Source organism: Thamnophis sirtalis, unplaced genomic scaffold (genome assembly GCF_051295495.1).
Source record: "Thamnophis sirtalis isolate CommonGarterSnake01/CBP01778 unplaced genomic scaffold, rThaSir2_p1.2 scaffold_11, whole genome shotgun sequence".
Taxonomy (NCBI): domain Eukaryota; kingdom Metazoa; phylum Chordata; class Lepidosauria; order Squamata; family Natricidae; genus Thamnophis; species Thamnophis sirtalis.
The window spans coordinates 6,390,051-6,417,289 of NW_028261391.1; the positions used below are offsets into that span (position 1 = coordinate 6,390,051).

At 45.3% G+C, this 27,239-nt stretch overlaps 1 protein-coding gene across 20 annotated transcripts in view; it reads left to right on the forward strand.

Moving 5' to 3' along the window:
- EIF4G1 (eukaryotic translation initiation factor 4 gamma 1) overlaps window positions 1–21,133 on the forward strand; it is a 138,022-nt gene extending 116,889 nt beyond the window's left edge. For 15 of the 20 annotated variants that reach the window (XM_087725127.1, XM_087725137.1, XM_087725136.1 and 12 more), the window contains 10 exons: window positions 2,962–3,215; window positions 4,633–4,754; window positions 6,158–6,330; window positions 6,478–6,603; window positions 7,519–7,600; window positions 9,074–9,172; window positions 11,029–11,163; window positions 12,708–12,789; window positions 13,563–13,703; window positions 19,578–21,133. In XM_087725127.1, coding sequence (XP_087581253.1) covers window positions 2,962–3,215; window positions 4,633–4,754; window positions 6,158–6,330; window positions 6,478–6,603; window positions 7,519–7,600; window positions 9,074–9,172; window positions 11,029–11,163; window positions 12,708–12,789; window positions 13,563–13,703; window positions 19,578–19,762 — 1,399 coding nt within the window. In that variant the 3' untranslated portion in view covers window positions 19,763–21,133. The remainder of the gene's footprint in view (window positions 1–2,961; window positions 3,216–4,632; window positions 4,755–6,157; window positions 6,331–6,477; window positions 6,604–7,518; window positions 7,601–9,073; window positions 9,173–11,028; window positions 11,164–12,707; window positions 12,790–13,562; window positions 13,704–19,577) is intronic. The other 5 variants (XM_087725133.1, XM_087725138.1, XM_087725139.1 and 2 more) reach the window with 1 other exon arrangement.
- The last annotated feature ends 6,106 nt before the right edge of the window (window positions 21,134–27,239 follow it).

Sequence of the window (27,239 nt, forward strand, 5' to 3'; positions counted from 1 at the left end):
TTTGAAATTTAATAAAATTTGTATGCCGCCCACTCCCTTGGGACTCTGGGCAGCTTACAGACAAGATTAAAAAAGCATTTAAAAATTTAAAGGTAAAAAATAACAATTGTTAAAATTACACACCATCCATTCTGTTTAAGTGGGGCTGGACATTGATCAACAGCCCCAGGCATGCCAGAACAGCCAGGTCTTGGTGGCTTTACGGAAGACCGGGAGAGTGGTAAGGGTCCAGATCATGCAGAGAGATGGCATGGGGGAAATTACCTTTATGTTCAGTTGTTATGGCATGCAATGTCCTATCGCGGCATCCTGAGGCATCCTGAAGCTGAAATAGATCATGCCCAGGATGTAGATATTTTCTCAGCCCTCATTCTGGCTCGTGCAGTATACAGGTTTTCAGTGGAAGTCAGGCTGGTTGCAATTGTTTTTTCTGAATTATCCTGTCTTCTCGGTTGGCACAATACATTAACCCTTGTCAAATCGGCTGGGTTTCCACACTGAGTTACACAATTTAGCCAAGGTTAACGCTAACCAAGCTGGAAAATCTGTGGTTCGCCCATGAGGCCAATGTTGAGAAAAGACAGGACACGAACTTTCTCGAGATGGAGTGACCCAGATTGGGGGTCTGAGAGCCCCTTTTATTGAGATAGGACAAAGGCAGGAGGAGCAATAGCATGTGAGTAAAAACAGCCTGTAAAAGTACAATTTCTAATCTACTGCTCAGAGAAGTTCTGTCTATCTATGGTCAAATCCTGGACGTCATTGGTAGGGCACATCTCAGAATGTTATGTTATGCACTATCAGGATGTTATGGCGTTTTAGGAGTTTGTTTTCTCCTGTGTGGTTCAGCGTGGCTCTGCAACTATATTACAACAATATAGAACAGACCCTAAGAGCAATTCAAACCATAAATCTTGCGTACACGATCCACAGATATGCAATCACAGTTTTAAAAAGCATCACATTTTCCTCCACTGACGTGATGTTGAAAACATAGCATACAATAAAGACTACTTAATCCCCACAAACTCCCTTTTTTACGACCGGGGCACAATTCTCATCCACAGCTGCTAAAGTGTTGATTAATACTGGCAGTCATAAATAGAGAGTGTCGGTCAAGCAAACGATTACTGTCAAATTCTGGGTTGTTGGCAAACAGTGGTCAGAACAATCATGGCTTGATGCTATCAGCAGCTGAGTGGTGCAATTTAAAAACGCCGCTTAGTTCATTGATCCAATTTGCAAATTGTATTGGGTTCTAACAGCATTGGAAATCGAAATGACTTCCACATGAATGCATTTCATCTACCCAGGCCTGAAGGAAAATGAATTTTGCTTAAACGAGTGCTTTCTTTCTTTTTTTTAAAAAATGTTTTTTTTAATTTTATCTTAAATACAAATAGTGCAAACATAGTACCTATAAATCTAAATACAAAAAAGGGGGGGAAAGTACAAATATTACAGTGCCCACCCCCCCACCCCCCCCAAGACCATTTTCCCCTTACATTTCTTCTTCTGCAACAACTAAAAGATATACAATATAGTCCAATTGGGCCCTTTCCCCCTACAAAACAACATATATTCTTGAGTAGGTTTATTCCCTTTGCCTTCCATCGTTGTTTAAATAAAATAAACTCTGGTTTTCTCAGTGCAATTAAAAGCAGCATCTTCTGGAGGTCTTTTCATTCCCTTGAGAAATGATCTGTATGTACTGTATTTTTTGGAATATAAGACGCATTGGAGTATAAGACGCACCAAGATTTTGAAGAGGCAAATTTAAAAAAAAGTTTTTGCACTCTGCAGACCTCCCCCAAATGGCCCTTTTTTGCTCATTTTTGCCTTCCCCAGCCCCCAGGAGCACTCTGGAAGCCGCCTAAAAGCTATGCATGACCATTTTTGCAAAGAGGGCGGGGTTTCAGGAGGCCAAAAATGCTGTATTCCTTGTATAAGACACACCCAGATTTTCACCCTCTTTTTTGAGGGGAAAAGGTGCGTCTTATACTCCGAAAAATACAGTGTTTGTATGATATCACATATAACATAACTTCATTTTGACTGATGAGGTCACCTGGGTGAGTAATGAAATGTCTCAGTTTAATAAACGCCATTCCATTTGCCATGATTTCACCTTTTGGGGTAGTTTTGGCCTGGACAATTGAGTCTTCATTTACATATTGCATTTCATTTGGGGAAGAAACCCTATAATCAGTATGGCAAGTTGGTACATTCCAATGACTCCCTGCCTAACTAAAATGTTTCATTTTGTTAATTGGATGAGCAGAAAAACACCTCAGTTTAATAAACCTTGGTCTAGTTAATCATGATTTAACCTTTTTAAATACTTGGGAAATGATGATATCTTTGTTCCTGATTTGGGATTGCCTTGGAGTTTTATTTAACTCTTCCGTTGTACCACTTAATGCAATGGGGGCATTAAGTGATGGGTGATTCTTATGAGGGCACCCTTTTCCTCCGTTGGAGAGAGTTCTGGGTTCTTCCACAAGGGGCTGGAATGGGTGCTCTCACCTAAGGGAGGGATGTCAGAATATTCATGAACTGGAATAGGCCACAGCAACAGATCAGCCATCGGGGACTGGCTGGAATAGGGCATGGTAACAAGGTCAGCCAATGTGTAGGCATGGCAACTGGGTCAGCCAATGGGAACTATTTGATGACTGAGAGCCATGGCAGACGGCTCGGAGCATGGGCGTGGCTTACCTATGTACCTCTGAGTCTGTGCAAGAGAACTAATCTAGCCTGCTCTCTGAATTGAAACTGGAAATGAATTTCTCCTCTCTCCTACGTTGGAAGAATCTGTTGTTGGTATTGTGCATTTATTCACGTGTTATTATGTATATAAAGGAGTTAATGAATCCTGCTGAATCAGTTACCTGTGTGTGCTTTCTGGATTTGATTTCCGCTACAAACTCTGACAAGGAACTGTATTTGCTCTGTTTGCAGAAGCAGCAGCAGCCGCGACCGCTCTGAGAAAGGCAGCGAGCGAAGCGAGAGAGTAGAGCGGGCGGAGCGAGGCGACCGCGTGGAGCGAACCGAGAGGGTAGAGCGGGTGGAGAGAAACCGAACCCCGGTCACCAAGCGCAGCTTCAGCAAAGAAATGGAGGACCGGAGCCGGGAGCGCGAACGGCAAGGAGTCCTTGAAACGGTGCGCAAAGTGGCTAGCATGACGGAAGAGCGGGACCGAAGCAGGGAACCTGGTGAGTGGGGGTAGCAGTGGGGGTGCAAACAGGAAGTGAAACAGGATCTCCCTCTCTCCCTCCTTCCCTCTGTCTCCCTCCCTTTTCCTCTCTCCCTTTCCACCCCTCTCCCCCCTCTCCCTCTATCTTTCCCCCCTCTTCTTCCCTTCTCTCTAACCCCTCTCCCTTTCTCTCTCTCTCCCCCCCTCTCCCTTTCCCCCCTCTCCCTCTATCTTTCCCCCCTCCCTCTCCTTCCCTCCTCTCTCCCTCCCATCCCAATTCCAGCCCAGAAGGACCTCTGACTTCTCTTTCTCTTGTCTTCCTTTTTCCATTTCAAAATGGTATTAGTTTATCAAAAAGTGTAGGTCAGAGAACAGGGGGAAAGAAGGCATTAACGTCTGACTCCTTTTGGCGCAGTAGAATAAGTTAATAGCATAAAAGCTCAACTTTTTATTTTTATATAATAATATATTATACTACCCTATCAAATCAGCAAACCCGAAATCAAGAGTTTCATTTCTTCCCCCTCTGAAGCACAAAATCCAAAAGCGGTTTCCAAATTAATTGTTTCCTTTAATCAAAGTGGTCATTTAACCATCTCTGATAGCTCCATCAACTTTTGCAGCTGTTCGCCCACTGTGGGAATCAAAGTGTCCTTCCATTTGTGTGCATACAATTATCTTGCTGCCGTCAACATATATAGCCTCAAAGTCCCACATTTTCTTTCAAAGTCATTATCCATTAAACCCAAAAGAAAAAAATCTCTGGTATTATCTTCATACTCACCTTGAGAATAGCAGTAGCACTTAGACTTATACACCGCTTCACCTCTAAGCAGTTTGCAGGGCCAGCCTATTGCTTCCAACGATCTGAGTTTTCACTGTATCCATCTCGGAAGGTTGGAAGGCTGAGTCAACCTTGAACTGGTCAGGATCGAATTGCTGGCAGTCGGCAGAATTAGCCTGCAATCTAACCACTGCCACCACCCAGGCCCTACAGAATCCTACAGAATCGTCGGCATTGTGATATGAATCCTACTCCAATATTTCTCCTGTGCGCCGCTTGGAGAATCCAAGCATGGGTTTCGTCCAATAGCCTTGAGACTGAGTTTAAAAAGTCTTGGCCGCGCCCCCTCTAGCTGGTAGAACCCAGTTTTTTAACTCAGTCCAGCCTTGGAAAGACGTAAATAATTTTTCTAAGCAAACATTATTTGAATTAGTGTATTTATTTACAGTTTCCCCCCCCCTCTGTAATGTCTTAATTATGAATTACTAAGGGTTACTTGTCATTGTTTGGCTGCGGGTGCGTACGCTGGTTTCCCCCGGTCCGCCGGATAGAACCGCCACGACTCAGGAACGATTGGCCAACACAGTGACCAGCGGCGATCTAATTGCAGCCATTCCCTTTCTCTGCTTTTCTCACATTCTCACCCTCCCAGCAGTCAAGCGTGAGCCAGTGGCTGTTCCCGAACCGCCCGCCAAACCTGCCTTATCCGAGGAAGAGCTGGAGAAGAAAGCCAAGGCCATCACTGAGGAATACCTACACATCAATGATATGAAGGTTTGTTCTGGCCTGGGTGTTCTGACCTAGGCTTCCCCAAAAAGTACGAAGCAGATTCCTGGTTCCCGACAAAACCCCTCATTCACATTCAGCAGAGGTCTGGTCCAAGAGTTTTTCAAAGGAATATTTGTGAATACAATAGCAATAGCAGTTAGACTTATATACCGCTTTATAGGGCTTTCAGCCCGCTCTAAGCGGTTTACAGAGTCAGCATATTGCCCCCAACAACAATCCGGGTCCTCATTTTACCCACCTTGGAAGGATGGAAGGCTGAGTCAACCCTGAGCTGGTGAGATTTGAACAGCCGAACTGCAGAACTGCAGTCAGCTGAAGTAACCTGCACTGCTGCATTTAACCACTGTGCCACCTCGGCTCTTCCAGACCTTTTCTAGCTTGGAAAGCTGCCATGTAAATATTTTCCAAATGCAGTGCTGTGCAAGGCGATACCTTGCAAAGACAAAGACTTGGCACAGAGTCTCTGAAATTCACGGACAGATCTTCACACTCCTGAAACGAACGAATGAATTCTGCCCTGCAACAGCCCACTCCCCTTTTGCCCTCCTCTTTTATTTCCCGCAGGAGGGGCCATTCACCGTCCACCTGTGGCTTTACTCCCAAGTCGACCCTGATTTCTTAGCTGTTCTTTTCTTCTGGCAGCTCTGCGCATGTGCACACTGGGAACGGGCTCCAGCTGTTCGTCTGCCTCACTGCTGTCTAGCCCCGAAGGCAGCTGAGAACTGCCAGACGGCCTTGGCCCCATCTCTGCCTCCGACACAGAGCCCTTGTCGGAGCTTCCCTCAGCCCCCAAGAACTGGCCCATGTTCCTCCCCAACCTCCTCACTTTCCGACTCTGCTGCCAGCTTTGTTGGCTGCCGGCAGGCCACAACAGCAGCCTAGAACAAAGGAGAGATTTCCTATCAGGGACAATCGGTGAAAGCTGCTTGCCTTCAGAAGTGGTGGGTGCTCCAACACGCGAGGTTTTCAAGAAGAGGTTGGACAGCCTCTTGTCTGGAATTGTCCAAGGTCTCCTACTAGAGCAGGGAGTCGGACTAGAAGACCTCCAAGGTCTCTTCCGACTCGGTTGTTTTGGTCTTCTGGTGTGATCTGTATCAGGGTCTGAAGCCCCCCCTCCCCAATAGCAATAGCAATAGCAGTTAGACTTATATACCGCTTCATAGGGCTTTCAGCCCTCTCTAAGCGGTTTACAGAGTCAGCATATCGCCCCCAACAACAATCTGGGTCCTCATTTCACCCACCTCGGAAGGATGGAAGACTGAGTCAACCTTGAGCCGGTGAGATTTGAACCGCCGAACTGCAGATAGCAGTCAGCTGAAGTGGCCTGCAGTACTGCACCCTAACCACTGCGCCACCTCGGCTCCAATCTCCCTTCTTCCTCTTTCCAGGAAGCTCTTCAGTGTGTACAGGAACTGGGCTGCCCCACTCAGCTCTACATCTTCGTCCGGAATGGCATCGAGTCCACGTTAGAGCGAAGCACCATCGCTCGGGAGCACATGGGGCTGCTGCTCTACCATTTGGTCAAAGCAGGCCAGCTCTCCAAGGAACAGTACTACAAAGGGTAAGGGTGGGGTGCGGGGCTGCGCCTTGCCAGGAAAAGCTGGGGAAGGGTTGCCAGAGGGTTGGGAGGGTGGGGGTGGGGGCGACGATACACTGCCAGGAATCCTAAAGGCTGGCCCGATCCTCATGCCTGGCTTTTGACTTCCAGATTGCAAGAGATCCTGGAGATGGGGGAAGACATGGAGATTGATATACCCCATATATGGCTGTACTTGGCAGAGATTATCACCCCCATTTTGAGAGAAGGCGGGATTCCCATGGAGGAGCTCTTCAGGTAAGCTGAATGACAAAAGTGTTTTTCCAAAAGGCAACTGGACTTTGGTGGTGGTGGTTCTTTAAAAAAAAAAAAAGGTTTCGCTTCTCATCCAAGAAGCTTCTTCAGTTCTAACTGAATGGTGGAGAATTCTTAAGTTAGAACTGAAGAAGCTTCTTGGATAAGCAGCGAAACCTTTTTTAAAAAAATAATAAACAAGGAAGTCTGTTCTGACCCCCTCCTCCGTCCAGTAACGAATGCCCAGACAAGCTTAACTGGAATGTACTTTAATAGCAAGAAACCAAAACCTCGGTGGCTGAAAGCCAAGCATAACAAACAGATAAAGACCTTGGCAGCAATTCAGGCAAACCTTGGCAGCAATCCAGCCTGCCAAGCTAGTTACAAAAGTTCTCCAACTTTTAGTCAATGCATTGACTTCTTCAAGAGGGGCGTGTGCACAAGCAGTCTTTTTATAGTCTGGAGGGGAGCCTAATGACCACCAGCTGAGTGCAATTACCTCCTGTACTTGCGCAACTGTTCCTGACGCCTATTAGCTGTTCGGTGCCGGGCATCCAGGAACAACTCACTACTGGCGTCTGGATCACTCTCGCTTGTCTCCTCCCCACTGGTCCAAGGCTCAGGCGCTTCCTGGTGGCCAACCAGCCTCTCTGCGCACTGCTTGGAGTCGAAACCCTGTCCAGGGTCCTCCAGAGCTGACTCATATGGCCCCTCGCTGTCGGAGTCTGGTGGCAGCTCCAATGGCTCCTGCTGGGCCACAACAGAAGTCCAAATGCCTTTTTTGGAAAACCACCTTTGGGACAAATCGTGACCTGGATCATTGAGAATCTCCATAAACACTCCCTGTGTTTTCTGCTCCTGCTTCCTGTTCTGTTGTATGACCTTCTTTCCCCCTTCTGCTTTTTTTTTTCCTTCCAGGGAGATCGCCAAGCCCCTAGTCCCTATTGGCAAGGCCACAACTCTATTAGTGGAAATCCTGGGCCTACTTTGCAAAGGAATGGTATGTTTCCCTGCAAGCAACCATCTGCTTAATGGCCTCTGTGAAGGAGTGAGAAGACTAGCCGTTGTGGGTCACTTGTTCGCTTAGCTGCCTTAGCACCATCATGAGCCCCTGTCATTGGGCTACCTAGATGAAGCCCGTTCAGATAAATCAGGCTCTAAGGCCGTGATGGCAAACCTATGGCACCTGTGTCACAGGTGGCACGCAAAGCCCTCTCTGCGGGCATGCGAACTGTCGCCCCAGCTCAGCTCAACTGCGCATTTGCGCATGCCTCCCACTGGCCACCTGATTTTCAGGTTTCTCCCGCACATGCATGGGGATGGGGCGACGCATGAGAGAGCCGTGCATGCACGCGCGGAGTGTAGGGGGGTTTGCACATGCCCGTGCTGCCCATTTTTGCTCCCAGGAGGCTGCAGGGAGGCCTACTAGGCCCAAAACAGTGCACGGGGGGGTGTTCATGCGCGCATGCACCGGGGGTAGCACATGGATTTGCATGCGCAGGCATGGGCACAGGAGGGTCACGCACGCATGCGCAGGAGAACGGGGTGATGGTGTCGCACAAGTTTTGCATTACGGATGACAAAAAGGTTAGCCATAGCTGATCTAAGATGCTTTGTACTTCATAGCTTTTGGTTCACTTGAGCCAAAATGACATCTAACACGATCTTTCACTCTCCTTCCACATCTAGAGAAGAGCCGTGAGCTCAGAGCAGGTGGTTTGGTGGGAGTTGATAGCAGGGCCTCCTTGGTGGATGATGGACAGGTAGTCCTTAACTTTAGGAACACAATTGGAATCAGAGTTTTTGTTGACAACCAAGGTGGTAGTTAAATGAACTCCCTTAAGTTGTTAAGCAATTTCGGCTTTGCTTGTTGGAAGCCTGGGGGGAAGGTCACAAATTGTGACCACACAACCCTGGGACGCTGCAGTGTCCCAGGTTGCTAAGCACCCGAATTTTGATCACATGACTAAAGGATGCTGCAGTGTCATAAATGGGAGGATTGCTTGTAAGTCACCGTTTTTGACTCCATTTTGGTGTTAAAGATTCACTAAACAAATGTTTGTAAGTCAAGAACTACCTGCCCTTCCAGAATTAAGAGAAGAAACCCACCTATGATACTTTAGGCCAGAGGTCTTCAAAGTTGGCAACTTTAAGACTTATGGACTTCAGCTCCCAGAATTCTTCAGCCAGCATAGCTTATCATAGTTCACAAGTCTTAAAAGTTGTGAACTTTGAGGGCCTCTGCTTTAGATCTTAGATACAATGTAGATGCTGTTTTGAGTCTATTGCCCCAAATACACAATACAAATTCACAGCATCTGATGTTTGTTGGGTGTAAGCTAAATATTGGGTGTAAAGCTATGGGGTCTCTTTCAGTGTAGGCTTCATGAAGAAGCAGGCGGTGGGGGGGACGGCTGTCCTTTCAGTGAGATTGTACGCAAAATGGTGCCAAGATTGTCTCTCTTCCCTGTAGAGCCACAAGAAGGCCGGAACATTATGGAGAGAAGGTGGATTGAGTTGGAAAGAGTTCCTGCCGGAGAACCAGGATATCAATAAGTTCATCACAGAGCAGGTAAGGAGAAAGTTCTTGGGTAGTAAGGTTGGTGATACCCTGTTTCCCCCATAAATAAGACCCAACTGGAAAAATAAACCCTAGCATGATTTTTCAGGATGCTCATAATATAAGCCTGTTCTGACCCCTTCCTCCGTCCAGTAACGAATGCCGAGACAAGCTTAACTGGCATTTATTTATAGGGGGAAAATCTCCGGACCAAACGTAATTTCTAATGTCGGATTTTCCCCCTTACCAGAGAGAGCCCACTTGTGGAGTACTGTGAAGCCGTTACCATGGCAACTCCACTGCGCTGTACAGTAGCATCCATTTTGCGGCAGTACAGTAGAAGCCAGGATGTATCTTAACAGAATCACACACCACGAGGAGGTGTTAGGGGGTGTCTTATCCTCAGTATTTTTTTCCGGAGAGCAAGTCATCTTTGTACCAAGTTTGGTTGAAATTGCTTGAGGCATTCCAGCGTTATGCTGGAACACACGCACACATACACATAAACACACACACACAGCCATATTTATATAGAGAGATTATTATTAACAAGAGACGGGGTATAAATCTAAGCTTAATGCAGTAATAGTGAAGTTCTGGGCACGTTTTTCATTTGCCAGTGTAACATCACCTCTCTGCAAGCTACCTTGGCACCTGAATGCGATTCAGGGTGGTGGCTGCCATTTTAGAAATCCCTGCACGGCATTGAGCCAGGTTGGTTGCAGGACTGCCTATCTGCAATTGTTTCTTCCAGCTCTGGCAGAGTTCATGCACTTGGGGCACCGCCAATTAAGCAGTGTCACCTGGCAAGGTCCCAGGAGGTGCGCCTCAGCCTCTGCTGTCGCGCATTCCCTCTGGAAAAGCCCTTCCCTCTGCTCTGCTCGCTTTTCAGAAATCTTGAAGAACACAATTCTCTTCACCTGGCTCATAGTATCATATCTGGTGGACATGTGTAGAACCTGGAAGCTTTCAGATTCGGGTTTTCCTAGATGTGCCAACATGGCCCTCTTAATAAATTGGAACTTTGAGGAAACTTTGGCCTCAGATTCTGATAAATTTTTGGATGCTATTTGGAACCCTGACATTAACCTGAAACAACATATTTACTTGAAACCTGAAATATTCCTGTTGGGGATCTTACGAGAAACCTATAGTAAGAAAATGTTCCGTATTTTTTGGAGTATAAGACGCGCCGGAGTATAAAGCGCACCAAGATTTTGAAGAGGCATTTAAAAAAAAAAAATAGGTAGGTAGATAGAGAGATAGACAGGGAGAGAAATACAGTAGGTAGGTAGGGAGAGAGAGAGTAGGTAGGTAGATAAAGGGAGAGAGAGAGAGAGAGAGAAATAGCGTGTGTAGGTAGGTAGAGGGATAGAGAGAGAGAAATATAAAGAGAGAAATACAGTAGATAGGGAGGGGAAGAGAGAGTATAGGTAAGTAGGTAGAGCAATGTTATAGACATCCAAGTGGTGCCTGTCACCTGTTGTCCTAACCCCCAGGGCTCAAGGCTAGGGGCCAGATCCGGCCCATGGGGTACTTAGATCTGGCCTGCAGGACCACTATGAAAATAACGAAGGACCGCCCCATAGTGCCTCTACCAGTGAAAACATGGCCCTCTCAAGATCCATTTTTGCTGGCAGAGGGTTGCAGGAACGCCGTTGGTTTCAGCCAAAAATGGAGTTCTGGAGCTTGTTTTCTCGGGCAGAGCGCTCGGGCCACCACAGGCACCTCCGACACGAGTGACATCGAGCTGGCCACGCCCAACCTGGCCCCCAAGGTCAAACACAACCCTGATGCGGCTCTCAATGAAATCGAGTTTGACACCCCTGTCCTAACCAGATCTGCTCCCCTTTTGTTTCTGTTTCCAGAAAGTCGAATATACCATGGGCGATAGTTCGGAAGCCCCTAGTCGGAAGGAGCTCACCTCTGAAGAACTCTGCAAACAACTAGATAAGCTATTAAAAGAAAATGACAATAACCAAAGAATATATGATTGGATTGAGGTGAGGAATCCTTTGGAGGCCCGCAACAGGAGCTTGTAGTAGACTTTATTGCTATTCTCCTCCTCCTCCTCTTCTCACGTTTCCTGTTTCCTTCTCCTATTAGTATCTTACGATTTGTCACTTGTTGGCACCTTACGATTAATGACTGTAACTATGATTGTGATCTATGACCCATCACTCTGTTGGTGTGTACACTGAGAGCCTATGCACCGGAGACCGTCACACCTGGCCAATAAAAAATTACACTTTTCCATGGGGGAGGCAGGAGGTAAATGCTGGCCATGCGGTAGCGGGTCAGTGTTGACTTAAACACAAAAGGGGTGAGAGTCCCTGACAGTTTTTGAGTGATTGCACTTCAGTAGGAAGGAGGAGTGCTTTCCCATAAATCAGCCCTGCAGGCTGCAGTGTTAGCCCAGTGCAAAAAACCAGCAGCCTCTGGGCATAGGATGGAAGCGGTTGAACAGACAATCAATGTATTATTTTCTTAGGCCAGTTTATCTCAATGTATTGTATTCCTGAGAGGGACGTGGTGACTCAGTGGCTAAGACGCTGAGCTTGTCCATCAAAAAGGTCGGCAGTTCAAATCCCTAGCACCGCATAATGGAGTGAGCTCCCGTTACTTGTCCCAGCTTCTGCCAACCTAGCAGTTCGAAAGCACATTAAAAATGCAAGTAGAAAAATAGGAACCACTTTGATGGGAAGGTAAAAGCATTCTGTGCCCCTTTGGCGTTGAGTCATGCCGGCCACATGACCACGGAGACGTTTTCCGACAGCGCTGGCTCTTCGGCTTTGAAACGGAGATGAGTACGTCCCCCCCCCCCCCCCCGGGAACGGCTAGCACGCTTGTTACTTTACTATTGTATTCCTCGACCAACGTATCTCAATTATTATTATTATTATTAAACACATTTATATGCCCCTCAATCCCGAAGGACTCCGGGGCAACTTTAAGGCATGTGGACTTCAACTCCCAGAATTCTATGCTATGCTGGCTGTGGAATCCTGGGAACTGAAGTCCATACGTCTTAAAAAGTTGCCGAGGTTTGAGAAACACTGCCTTCTGCCACTTCTGCCAGTTTGCTGAGAGATAGCATGGCAGTCTTCCTTGTTCCTTCCGTCTCTTTAAGAACTGACCAGGCTGTAACATGACACTATGCAGGTAGTCCTCAGCATACAACTATAACTGAGCCCAACATATATGTCGCTACATGAAACATTTGTTGAGCGAGCTTTGCCCCGTTTTACGCCCTTTCTTGCTACCATTGTTAAGATTGTTAGATTGGTAATCCGGCTGTTAAGTGAAACTGGTTTCCTTTGCTTGTCACGAGGTTGTAACTGCAACGGTCGTAAGTATGAGTCAGTTGACAACCATCTGAATTTTGATCGAAGTGTCCATGGGGTGCTGGAACGATCATAACTCTTGAAAAACGGTCACTTTTTCAGTGCCATTTTAACACAATCCTTAAATGAACTGTTATAAGTTGAGGACTATATCTGTATTTCTGACCACTGATTTTGAGCAATTTTTTTTCCTCTCCTGCCAGGTAAACCTGAGTGAACAACAGGTCTCCTCCATTATGTTTATCAGGGCCCTGATGATGTCAGTGTGCCATTCCGCCGTAGTCTGTAAGCCTTTACTGTTATCACCGGGGTGGGTGGGGGGCAGTGGTGGGGGGCAGTGGTGGGATTCAAATAATTTAACAACCGGTTCTCGGTCCTAATGACTATCTGGGTAGGCGTGGCTCAGTGGTCATGTGACCGTGTGGGCGTGGCCGACACAACGTCACACACGTCGATGGGCTCCACTTTAAGGAAGGGAGATCTATGGAGATTCTCAATCATCCAGATGATGGTTGTCCCAAAGATGCATCCCCCCCCCCCTCCAAATACCCACTGGACTTTTTTTTTTCCTTTGAAAAGGTTTCGCTTCTCATCCAAGAAGCTTCTTCCGTTCTAATCTCAGAACTGGCTGGGAAGCAAAATGTTTTCATAGAGAAAAAAAACAAGAAAGTGTGGTTGCCATTCCGGGGTGGGGGGTGGGGAGAAAAAGCACCTTTGGAACAACTTAAAACAGAGGTCTTCAAACTTGGCAACTTTAAGACTTGTGGACTTCAACTCCCAGAATTCTCCAGCCAGCATAGCTGGTGATTCCCCACAGTGTGAGAGGTGGAGAGGACAGTGCAAACCCTGGCCAAGTTTAACCTTTCACCGAATCGAGTCGTGTTTTATAGGACTGGTCCAGACCCCCCGACACTCCCAGGATCCTATTATAGAAGCAGAGGGAGGGCCATGGGGGGAAGGGGTTGTGAATGTTGCTAGCATCGTCCTTGGGGCTAGGCAGAAAATTGTCCCCTGTCCATTTGTTCAGCTGACCTCTCCCCTTTCTTCTTCTGCTACAGTCGAGAATCCTTACCGGATGGAAAATCTTGTGATTAAGAGCCGAGCCAAGCTGCTGCAGAAATACTTGAGTGATGAAGATAAGGAGCTCCAGGCCCTTTATGCTTTACAAGCCCTAGTGGTGAAGCTGGACCAGCCAGCAAGTAAGTGAACTCTCCGTTCCACAAAATGATCCTAACCGGGACAGGGAGGGAGGGAAGGACATGAAGTCACTGGCATGAATTCTCCCATCCAAAAATGTAGAAACCAAGCAAAACTCATCCTGAGTAGTAAACCCGGACATTCATTTCCCTGAAAATAAGACTGGGTCTTATATTAATTTTTGCTCCAAAAGATACACTAGGACTTATTTTTGGGGAAATCTGAGAATTGCTTACCATATTTTTCGGAGTATAAGATGCACCAAAAGAAGGTGAAAATCTGGGTGCGTCTTATACACTGAATACAGCATTTTTGGCCTCCTGAAACCCTGTCCCCTTTGTAAAAATGGACATGGAGAGGATTTGGGAGGCTTGCAAAATGCTCCTGGAGGCTGCGGAGGGCAAAAACGAGCAAACAATTGACCGTTTTTGCTCGTTTCCCCCCATCCCCCAAGAGCACTCTACAACCCTCCCAAAGCCTCTGCATGACCCCCCCCCCCCCCGTTTTTATTGCAAAAGACAGGCTGTTTTTTGCTCGTTTTTCTCCCAGCCCCCAGGAGCACTCTAGAGGGAAAGAAGAGGGAGGAGTAAGGAAGGAGTAAGGGGAATGTAAGGAGGGCGTGTTGGGAGTAAGGGGAGAAGGAAGGTTTGAGGGGGAAAGGGAAGTAGGAGGGGAGTGTTAGAGGGAGGAAAGGAAAGTTGGAGGGGGTAGATGGGGTGTATGGAGGATGGAAGTGTCAGGTGGGGTGGTGAATGATGAGTTGTGTTTTCTTTTTTATTTTGTTTTATTTATTTATTATTTATTTATTTTCTTATAGCAAATACCCTGTATATAAGTGATTGTAAAATGGAATGTGAAAATGAATAAAATATATTTAAAAAAAATAAAAATAAAAAAATAAAAGCCTCCCAAAGCTCTTCATGCCTCACCCCCCCCCCTTTTTTCCCCCCAAAAACAAGACGTGCAGAGTGTTTAGGAGACCTGCAGAGTCCAAAAACGTTTTTAAAAAAATTACTTCTTCAAAATCATGGTGCGTCTTATACTCCGGTGCGTCTTATAGTCCAAAAAATACGGTATTTTCCACCCGACTCTTATTTTCAGGGAAACGGCGTAAGCTTTACTCACTCAGCATGCTTGTTTCTGTCTTGTGAGAATTGGACTTTGAATCGTAAAGGACAGGAGATTCACTATTATTCAGGTCATGGCTGTTCCAAAGGGTGCTTTCCCCAAAAGGCAATTTGACTTTCTTGCGTTGTTTTTTTTTTTTCTTTGAAAACATTTCACTTCTCATCCAAGAAGTTTCTTCAGTTCTGAACTGAAGAAGCTTCTTGGATGAAAAGCGAAACATTTTCAAAAAAACAAAAAAACACCTTCGGGACTAAAAGACAAGTCAGGTCAAAATAAAATTCTGAGTAGCCTGATGCCCTTATGATCTGCCCCCCTTTTTTGGATATGTAGTTCAGAGAGTCCTTGAGTCCAATACATCTGTTTCTAATTGAGACAGCTGTTAAGTGAGTTTTGCCCCATTTTACAACCTTTCTTGCCACAATTTTTCACCCAATCACTGCCGTTATTGCCTTAGTAACCCGGTCGTTAAGTGAATCTGGCTTCCTCATTGACTTTTCTCATCAGAAGGTCACAAAAAGTGATCACGTGGTCCTTGGAACACAAAGTTCCTCAATCTGAACCAGTTGCCAAGCATTTTAATTTCGATGGTGTGATTGTGGGGATGCCGCGAGAGTCGTAAATGTGGGGAAATGGTCCTGAGTCATTTTTTTTTCAGCGCCATTGAAACTTCAAACGATCCCTAAACAAACTGTTGTAAGTCAGAGGTTACCTGACCTTTTACTAAAATCCAGTAGATCTCTGAAATCATTAGTTGCTTAGATGAAGAGGAAATGGAAGGGGGAAAAAATTTCCCCCAGTGCTGTGATATTGGACTTTTCAAACCATCCCGAGCCCATATGCCTGTCGAGCCCAAATTTGAAATATGTGTAGCTATTTTATTTACCGTATTTTTCACAGTATAAGACGCACCTTCCCCCCCCTAAAAGAGCGTGGAAATATTGGTGCGTCTTATACACCGAATACAGCCATTTTTAGCCTCCTGAAGCCCCGCCCTGCATCCCATTTTTGCGAAAAACGGGCTTTTTTTTCACAAAAATGGAGGCGTTTTTGCCTTCCCACAGGAGCACTCTGCAGGCTTCAGCAGGGCTGGGGGAAGGCAAAAACGCCCCCATTTCTGCAAATAATCCCCCCCCCTTTTTTTCAAAAACAGTGTTTTTGCTTTCCCTGCTGAAGCCTGCAGAGTGCTCCTGGGGGCCAGGGAGGACAAAATATTTTTTTTCCCCCTTACTTACCTCTTTGAAATCTCGGGGTGTCTTATATACCAGTGCATCTTATAGTCTGAAAAAATACGTTAGCTCTCTATTCTACTCCTTTATTCCTTTTCTTTCTCTTTACTATGTAAATGGGGGTGGGGTGGGGGGTTCGGGCTCTCCACATACTTAACGTGGGGGGGAGGGAAGAGCGAATAGATAGTGAGGATTGTTTTGGCTAGGTGACTTCTTCCCTTCCCTCACCGTAAGAATTTGTTTTCGAAGATGGACTTTGCACGTTTCTTCTTTGAATGGGTTTCATCACTTGGAAACTTGACAGTGTCTTTCAAAAACGCTAAGTTTCCACTTTTTTTTCTAAACCCCCGTCCTCCTTAGACAAGCTGCTTAGCAAATCAGGACCCTGCCTGAAGCAGAACAGAAAGCATCAGAAGAGAGATAAATTGGTCTTAGATGCCCTAGGAACCAGCTGCGCTCTTCCACTTGATCTTGTATTCAGATAGCAGGATTTTGATATTTTTGGTACGGAGACATATGTGCCTGATTATAATGGAAGGGGGGGAAATTACAGACATAGAGAAGCATCCTTTGATCAGCGTGACAGAAAGTAGTCTGAAATTATCGGGCCTTAAGGCTGAATTTTGAAGATGTTCTGGCAGAAGGTTTTCAAAAAAAGATAGAAAGATTAGAATAGACCATATTTTTTGGAATATAAGAGGGTGAAAATTTGGGTGCATCTTATACACCCTCCCCCCCCCCACCTTTGGCCTTTGCCTCCTTGCAGCAAATAGCAAACATCCTGTTTTAGTTTCAGCAGAGCCTGATTAGCACAAGCAGCTGATTGTTGGTTGGATCAGCCTCCCGACCATCAGCTGTTTCAGGCTGCCATTGCCCATTGCCGCCTCTGTGTGCCCCCTTTTCGGCCTCCACATCTCATTTTTCGCCTCCGTACGCCCCATTTTCTGCCCATTCTGATCCCCGTCGCCCAGAACGGGCGGAAAAGGGGGGACACAGGCGGTAATAGGCAGTGGCAATCCCTGCAGCCTGAAACAGCTGAACATCCAATCGACACTCAGTTGCTAATCAGGCTGTGCTGAAACTGAAATGGGCTGTTTGCTGCAAGGAGGCAAATTGCTGGGAGGCAGAGGAAGCTTTTTTCCCCCTCGTTTTCCTCCCCAAAACCTATGTGCTTCTTATACTTTGGAGCGTCTTATACTCTGAAAAATACGGTATTTTTTTCCCCCCAAACTTGATTATCAATGTGGTGTTCAATGCTGGCCTTTTTCCTCCTCCTGCATTTTTCAATTTTGATAAGGTTAGAAATAATAACAAGCCACAACTGAGCCCATAATTTCTGTCGCTAAACAAGAGAGGTTGCGCATTTTTGCTGCGTTTTGGGACCGCTCGTTCCAAACAGTCATTAAGTGAATCACTGCACTTCTTAACGTTAGTGACACAATTGTTAAGCGAACCTGGCTTCCCCATTGACTTTGTTTGTGAGAACATGCCCCCTGGAACTTTGCAACCGTCGTAAATACGAGTCAGTTGCCAAGCATCGGAACGTTGATCGCATGACCTGCAATGGTCGTAAGTGTGAAAAATGGTCATAAGTCACTTTTTTTCAGTAACTTTGAATGGTCACTCAGTGAACTGTTTCCATTTCTCTGGGAATGGAGTGCTAAGTGATAGGCACTAACAATGTTGACTGTCACTGTTTCCCTGGCAAGGAACAAAACCCACAAATGGCGCAAATTCCCATTGGGCCTCTTAACAGTCAACCTCAGGTGTATGTTACCTGAGCCCCAGGTTTATATGCCATCCTCCAAAGCCATTGCACAGTTGGTTTCTATTTCTGTTTCTCAAATGTTCACACACTGCCAGCTGCCAACTCCTTAAAGCAGTGGTTCCCAAACTTGGCAACTTTAAGACTTGTGGACTTCAACTCCCAGAATTCTCCAGCAGAGCAGAGCTGGCTGGAGAATTCTGGGAGTTGAAATCCACAAGTCTTAAAGTTGCCAAGTTTGGGAACCACTGCCTTAAAGGGATATGCAAATAAAAACAGAAATTTGCCTAGAACAGTGACGCCGAGCCTTTTTGCCACATGGGCGCGCACTATCGCATGCACCCATGTGCCCACGTCCACAAGTTAATGCCCCCCCCCGCACCGTGCCCCCTGCACATGCACGAAGAACAATTTACACTGAAAAGTGCTCACATGCGGGTTGCAAACCGGTAGCAAAACTGGAGGCAACCCACCCTGGTTGGCAACTGACTCACATTTATGACGGTTGCAGCGTCCCAGAGTTACGGGATCCCATTTTGTGACCCTCTGACAAAGTCAATGGGGAAGTCAGATTCGCTTAACAACTGGGTTTACTAACTTAATTGCAGTGATTCACTTAACAACTATGGCAAGACAGATGGTGAATGGGGAAAAACTCACTTAACAACCATCTTTCTAGCAAGATTCACTTTATCAACCATGTTCCTCATTTTAACACACCTGCAGTGATTCACTTAACAAACGTGGCAAGAAAGACCAAGATTGCATAATGGGGCAAAACTCACTTAACCAATGTCTCTCACTTACCGTGGGTCTTATTTTTCTTTCGACCACCAAAATAGCGCTTGGCCTTATTTTCGGGGAGGTCTTATTTTTGGGGTGCAGGAGGCGGCAAGCATGGCTGCTGTTGTGTTGCAATATTTTCGGGGAGGGCTTATTTTGGAAGGGGAGGGCTTATTTTAGCGCATGCACTCCTTAGGGAGAGGGCAAGGGGAGGAAGATGATGAGAATAAGGAGGAGTGGAAAGAAGAGAGAGGAGAAGGAGAAAGGAAGGGGAAGTAGCGTAGAAAAGGATGATGGAGGGAAGAAAGGAGGGGGAGGAGAGAGGCAGAAGAAAGTGGTGTATGGAGAGCAGAAGAGCCAATAATTGGTTTCTATCTTTTTTAGTTTTTTTTTTTCCGGGAGTTGATGGCAAGATGACTGATGTAATTATAAATTAATACAATATGATATTGGCTATGTAATAGTATACATGTGAATTATATGTTATGGAAATGGAAAATAAAAAAAGTATTATTTTTTAAAAAAGCCAATGGGGCTTATTATGTGGGGAGGTCTTTGGGGATTTGTTGGGGTTATATGTTGATGTACTAACGTGAACAACTGCCTCAATTGAAGTTTGAAGTTTTATTTCATTTGTATGCCGCCCTTTTCCCTGTAAGGGACTCAGGGCGGCTCACAACTCAAACAAGGGAAGGGGGATACAGACCATTGACAACAACACAAAACAATACATAATTTAAAAACACGCAACCATCATACCATTCGAGATAGGGGCAACGATTCTTTAGCCCCAGGCCTGTCGGAACAGCCAGGTTTTAAGGCTTTAACAACGGTGGTAAAACGGGGCAAAGCTGACTTAGCCACAGGAACGTTGGGCTCAACCCATGGTCGTTAAGCCGAGGACTTGCAGTCTATGGGGGCTCAGCGGCCAAAGGGGCCTCCCAAGCTTGACCCTGTCCTCTCCTTCCTTCCAGATCTCCTCCGAATGTTCTTCGATGCCTTGTACGACGAGGACGTCATTAAAGAGGACGCCTTCTACAAGTGGGAGACAAGCAAGGACCCCGCCGAGCAGCAAGGGAAAGGCGTCGCCCTCAAGTCGGTCACAGCCTTTTACACTTGGTTGCGTGAAGATGAGGACGAATCCGACAACAACAATTGAGCAGCCCACGAGAGGGGGAGGGTGGCGGGGGCAGACCGAACCTGCCCTCCTGCTCTGGCCCCTCCTCGGAGCCTGGACTCCCTTGGGCACTGGCGTGGGGAACGAGACGCAGGGCTGACCTCTGCCAACTTTTCTCCTGCCTGGCCTCATAAGACTTCTTATTTTTTTTTTTTCCTTTCTTTCCCTTTTTTTTTTTCTTATTTTTTTTTTTTGGTTGGGAATTTTTTTTTTCCTCCTTATTTTTTTGTTTTGTTTTCGTTTTAACAGCCTGTATTGGTTTGTGTCTGACGATAATAAATGATGCTCAAGGAGGTAGGTGTTGCTGTGGGCGCTCCGCTCAGCCCCCCCTACCCCCAACCCCGTCCGGGCGCGCCCGAATGATTTTCATGAGCCCCCCCCCCCAATTCTGCTGGTGCAAAAGCACCTTTGAAACACATGTCTGTGATGGAAGGGGGTGGGTAGCCAAGCCAATGCCTACGCTCCTGCCATCTCTTCTCTCTCCCTCCTCACCCCACCCCACCCCTCCCTCTCCACTTTATGGCTGAAATATAGAGATTATATAAATATATATATAAAATATAAATATAGACTTATTAAATCTTTTTGAGGTTGGAGAATAGAACTCTTTAAACTGTCCACAAACGGCTCTTCCCTCGATCCTCTCAGATCATCACCCGCTTTTTTTTTTGGGAGGGGGGGGGGAGGGAAATCACCGCCTGGAATTAACGTTAAAAACCACCCCATCCATCCCGCAACCTCCAGAACGGCGATCTTTGGAAAAACAGTTTTTTTGCAAGCGCAACAGAAATCATTTCAAACCTTCACCTGTGCTGCTTTTTGGGAGTTGACGGCGTTTGATTGGCCAAGAAGTGAGGGCGGCTCTGAGCTTCCCTGATCCTCCTCCCCCGCCACAAGCTCTCACCGTGGCTGCCTTGGCCTTCGGGGGGGGGCAACCTCACCCCTTCGCACCCTCACTGTCCTGCCTCGTGCCCCACCTCCCGAGCGGACGGATCAGGGGGCGGCTGCGACCCGCTTCGCCTGCGCTTGGGATAGTTAAAGCGGAGCTGCGCTTGTCAATGGAAAAGGAAACAAAGGAGAAGCAAACTACAGCGAAACCACTGACAAAACAAACTTAAAACAAAACAAACACAAAAAAGGATACAATTACCGGTCACGTGAATTTGTAAATATTTTTTTCCTCCTCCTCTTTTCTTTTTTCTTTCCCCCCCCCCCTCCTTTTTCGGTTTATTTTTTTTTCTTTACGGAGTATTTAATTGAAGATTACAAAAACAAAAAACAAAAAGCATCTTTTCACCGTAAACTGGAAATAATAATAATAAATAAAGAAATAAAAAAAAGAACATTGCTAAACCAAGGTGACGTGTGGGTGATGTCGCATCCCCCCGCCTGATCGGGGCAGGGATTTTGGGAGAGAGATAACGGCGGGTATCACCCAGTCTGGCCCCCACCCCAAAAAAAAAATTGAGGGAGGGGGCTCGGCGCTTGCCCCAAGTTTTGAGTTGCTCGAGACGGAACAATTTGGCATGTTGTTGGAAGCCGTTTGAAACCGAAGGTGTGCTACTTTTTTGGGGGGGGAAAGGGCAGGTAATGCGAGAAAGAATAGGCATGAAGAAATGACATGAAGACGAGGAAAGAGACAGCACAGGATGGAGGGATTTTAGAAGTTCTACGGTGCTTATGATTTTCGTGGCAGCCATGGCTAATTTTGATGGGATGTGAAAATAAAGTCTTTGGACAGGTTCCTTGCAAGCTTTGAAGCCTATAGCGTTGTCTACCAAATTGTGTTTCTGGGGGGAAAAAATCAAATCGCAACGATCGGGTTAACGGTGTTTTAATTGAAATTTTCACGGGGTTTTTTGTCTTGAGTCTTGAATATCCATCGCCCTTCTGCTTTCTAGACCATGGCTTCTGGCAGGCCCAGTCCTTAAAACTGAAGGGCGTTAAGTATTCCCATCCTAAAAGGCAGATTAGGGCTTCACGCAGGTAGTCCTTGACTTACAACAGTTTGGAAGACTCTAGAAAGAGTGCAGAGAAGAGCAACAAAGATGATTAGGGGACTGGAGGCTAAAACATGAAGAACGGTTGCAGGAACTGGGTATGTCTAGTTTAATAAAAAGAAGGACTAGGGGAGACATAGCAGCCTTCCAATATCTGAGGGGTTGCTACAAAGAAGAGGGAGTCAAACTATTCTCCAAGGGACCTGAGGGTAGAACAAGAAGCAATGGGTGGAAACTAATCAAGGAGAGAAGCAACTTAGAACTGAGGAGAAATTTCCTGAGAGTGAGAACAATGAATCAGTGGAACAGAAGTTGCCTCCAGAAGTTGTGAATGCCCCAACACTGGAAGTCTTTAAGAAGATGTTGGATAGCCATTTGTCTGAAACGGTATAGGGTTTCCTGCCTAAGCAGGGGGTTGGATTAGAAGACCTCTAAGGTCCCTTCCAACTCTGCTATTGTATTCTATTGTATTGTTTAGTAATAGTTACAACAGCACTTACAGCTGTTTTTCACCCTTATGCCCATTGCAGCATCTCCGTGGTCAGGTGATCAAAATTTGAATGCTTGGCAACTGAGTCGCATTTATGACGGTTCCAGTGTCCTGGTGTGTATGTGTGTGTCACGTGATCAGCTTTTGTTACTCAAAACCAACGGGAAAGTCGGGTTCACTTAACAACAGCATTTCTCACTTAGCAGCTGCAGTGATTTCCTTAACAGCTGTGGCACGAAAAGTCATAAAGTGGTGCAAAATTCACTTTTAACAAATTATCTCCCTTAGGAGCAGGAATGTTGGGCCCAAATGAGGTTGTAAGTCGAGGACTACCTGTATATCTCCAGAGTAGGGGGTCTTGGTGATTTTTTTTTAAAAAGACTTGGGCACTTTTAACTCCCAGAATTTCTCAGCCAGCATGGCTGGCTTTGGGAATTGTAGGAAGTTCAAATCCACAAATCTTAAAAGTCGCCACGGTTTGGGGAATCCCTGCTCTTAATTCAAGCATGAAGCATTAGCAGCTTCTTTTTCCTTATGGTGAGATTGCATATTCTGGATTGCACAAAACAAAAAGGGTGATTAAACTATTTTTTATAACGGCTGCCCACTATCTTGACCTACAGAATTAACAGCAAGCACCAGCCCGTTTTTTAGAATGGGCTTCAGCCTTCGAAACCTAACCGGGGGGGGGGGGGATGTAGGGGCTAGCTAGCTAAGCTGGTGCCCCATTAAGATGAAGACTGCCATCCCGAATGTATTGTAACATTGTGGTTTCCTGGACTTCATGCCAGGAAGCACAATTTTATGTCGCCACACAAAGCGAGCCGTGGGGACGTAATGGTTAGAATGGCATATTTGCAAGTTAATTCCGCCAACGGCCAGGAGTTCGAGTCTCACCGGCTGAAGGTTGACTCTTGCCTTCCTTCCAAGGTGGGTAAAAGGAGGACCCAAATTTTGAGGGGGGTGAATATGCTGACACTGTAAACCGCTTAGAGAGGGCTGTAAATCACTTTGAAGCGGTATATAAGTATTGCTATTGCTATGAGAGGGATTCAGTGGCCAAGCCGCTGAGCTTGTCGATTAGAACAGTCAGCTGTTTGGCGGTTCGAATCCCTAGCGCCGTGTAATGGAGTGAGCTCCCGTTACTTGTCCCAGCTTCTGCCAACCTAGCAGTTCGAAAACTCGTAAAAAATGCAAGTAAAAACATAGGAACCACCTTTGGTGGGAAGGGAACAGCGTTCCACCCCTAGAGTCGGGAACAACTAGCGCATATGTGTGAGGGGAACCTTTACTTTTATTGCTATGAGTAATGGGTGCATACATTAAGGATTAAGTTTTGATCACAAGACCCTGGGGATGCTACAACAGTCATAAGTGTGAATAAATCACTTCAGGGCCGTTTTAACTTTGAACGGTTACTAAATGCACTCTTGTAACTTGGAGACTGCAATATACAAGGTTTAGGGTACAGATCACTTAAGGATTATGAGAGATTCTCAGAACTTTGCTTGAAGAAGACCAACAATGTGGTAGAAATAAAATTGTGAGTACACGTAGCCATTCACTCTTTCGGGTCACACTTTCTAGCTTTACTTAATTCACTCATGAAATGATGTGCAATCATAGACATTTTGGGGAGGGCTAAGCAGTGGCTAAGACGCTAAGCTTGTCGATCAGAAAGATTGACGGTTTGAATTCCGTGTGCCGTGTAACGGAGTGCGCTCCCATTACTTGTCCCAGCTTCTACCAACCTAGCAGTTCGAAAGCATGTAAAAATGCAAGTAGAAAAATAGGAACCACCTTTGGTGGGAAGGTAACAGCATCCCGTGCGCTTTTGGTGTTTAAACATGCCAGCCACATGACCGCGGAGACGTCTTCGGACAGCGCTAGCTCTTCGGCTTTGAAAGAGATGAGCACCGCCCCCTAGAGTCGGGAACGACCAGCACATATATGCGAGGGGAACCTTTTACTTTTTTAAGCCAGTAATATTTGTAGGAAAGGTAAACTCTCTTTAATAAGGAAGTATGGGAAAAAATTGCTACGTATTGCAATATATCAAAACTATGGTCCTCTCTGCCCTGTACAGGTTGGTGAAGCAACTAAAAAAAGATAGTGAGAAAAGAGAATGGTGCTAAAATTAGCATGAGACTGGTGTAAATTTCCCCTGAAGAATTTTGAGAGTTTTTTTCTATTTAGAAAGAATCCAAGAAGACATCCTGGGTAGTTTTATATTCTGCATTGGATCATAAGCACATCCTTTGCAACCTGCAGACAGCACAGATCAAGAGGGAGGTTAGAATAACCATGAAACATGAATGTGAATATTGGGCCTTTTACTGACCTGGGTGAAATTTAGTTTCAGTCACTTTTGCCTGGATTGATTCAAGGAACTTAAATTGGAAGGAACGAATGAAGTTTGCACCAAAAGGAAAGCTATTTTAAATGTTAGCCAAAGTTGTGACATGTCCAAAAAAACATCCATCCATCTGCTTCATAATAAACGAAGCATTTTAATATATTCAACTAACACGGTTACTTTGTGCTAAACTGGAAACTAACGAAGGTATAATCCAGGCTAAAGCGTGTATTAATCAGAAAAATAAATCCCAACCTCTTTCTGCCCCGTATCAATATAAGCATCCTGAAGGGATTCTAAATAATTCGGCATAAAGCGTGTCACGCGAAGGTTTTCAAAATCAGTTTTCTGGTTCAGAAGAAGAGGCCAAGAAAGCAGAGAAAACTCAAATGTTCTTAACCCTGCATGGAGAGTTAAAAAAAATAGAATAACTTCATTTTGTAAGAGAGGCTACTTATTAGAAATTTTATTAGGTAACACCCTACTTAATTTTTTCCCCTCTACATATTTTATAAATCACCTGTGTCTCTTAGTATTGATAATCCTCAAATCATGACTGCAGTTGACCTCAAAATTTCAGCTGCTAAGCAAGGAAGCGATTGTGCCCCATTTTATGATCTTTATGCTCCAGTTGAGTGAGTCACTTCAGTTGTTTTTTTATACTTTAATAGAAGTTTATTTAATTTTTGTCAGCACAGTAATAAACACTCCGGTAATAAATGCATGAAACTAATAGCATAGTTACCTAAACAAATATATATTTCTTTTAAACCAACGCAGTTATAGTACAGTACATCTTGCAACCACAGAATTTTTTTTTAAATACGTACAAATATTATAAATACTAACCAGAGTAGTGACAGAAAAAATATATTTCCAAGCACTTGTACCATGTCAATAATGTGATGGACAATGCTGAACAGATGTTGCCAATCCAGCTGCAGAAAGCTAAACTATAACTTATTTAAAACACGCTTAGTTGTCCAGAAGTAGATGTATTTTAGCTCTGCTGTAGCATATTCTCTTCTCATATAGACTGAACAAATCAAATTATAATAATTGACCCAACTCCAAAAATGTTGACTATGCATTCGTTAGAAATAGCTTCCAGTGCTTTCATTGGTTGAATGATAGTTCTTAGCAATGTAAATACGTATTCAACACAAATTCTGAATCACTTCAGTTGTTAAGTGACTCATGCGGTCATTAAGTGAATCTGGCTTTCCCCATTGACTTTGCTTGTCGGAATCCGCCAGGGAAGGTTGCAAAGGACTATCGCATGACACCGGGAAAGTACAATTGTCACACATATGTGCCAGTTGGCAAGTACCTGAATTTTGATCACATGACCATCAGTTCATTGATCGCATGACCACCGGGCTGCTGGAATGATTGTAAGTGTGGAAACGTGTCATGAGTTACTTTTTTCCCCAGTGCCGTGGTAACAGTCACTATGCAGATGCTCGTAAGTTGAGAACTATCTATAGGTAGGCTTGTCTCTTGAAATGTTATGCTATTGCCACCCCAAAGTTTTATTGGTTGTGGGGCAAAATGAAAGGGTGAACATCTATCTATTAATCATCTCTGTCTGTCCGACCATCCATCCATCTATCTAGCTATCATTATCTATCATTATCCAGCTTTAGGATCTCTCATTATCATCTCTCAGTCACAAGAGCCGAGGTGGCGCAGTGGTTAAAGGCAGCACTGCAGGCTACTTCAGCTGGCTGCAGTTCTGCAGTTCGGCTGTTCAAATCTCACCGGCTCAGGGTTGACTCAGCCTTCCATCCTTCCGAGGTGGGTAAAATGAGGACCCGGATTGTTGTAGTTTACTCTATAAACCGCTTAGAGAGGGCTGAAAGCTCTATGAAGCGGTATATAAGTCTATTTATCATCTGTCTGTCTATCATCTGTCTGTCCGAATTGATTCATCCATCCATCCATCCATCCATCCATCCATCCATCCATCCATCCATCCATCCATCCATCTATCTATCTATCTATCTATCTATCTATCGTCTGTATGTTCAAATCCATTCATCCACCCACCCATCCATCCACCCACCCACCCATCCACCCACCCACCCACCCACCCACCCACCCACCCATCCATCCATCCATCTATCATCTATCTATCTATCTATCTATCTATCTATCTATCTATCTATCTATCTATCTATCTATCTATCTATCTATCTATCTATCTTATCTATCTATCTATCTATCTATCTATCTATCTATCTATCTATCTATCTTATCTATCGTCTGTATGTTCAAATCCATTCACCCACCCATCCAACCAACCAACCCACCCACCCACCCACCCACCCACCCACCCACCCATCTATCTATCTATCTATCTATCTATCTATCTATCTATCTGTCTGTCTATCTGTCTGTCTATCTATCTGTCTTATCTATCGTCTGTATGTTCGAATCCATTCACCCACCCACCCCCTATCTCTCTCTCTCTCTCTCTCTCTCTCTCTCTCTCTCTCTCTATCTATCTATCTATCTATCTATCTATCTATCTATCTATCTTATCTATCGTCTGTATGTTCAAATCCATTCATCCACCCACCCACCCACCCACCCAACTATCTATCTATCTAT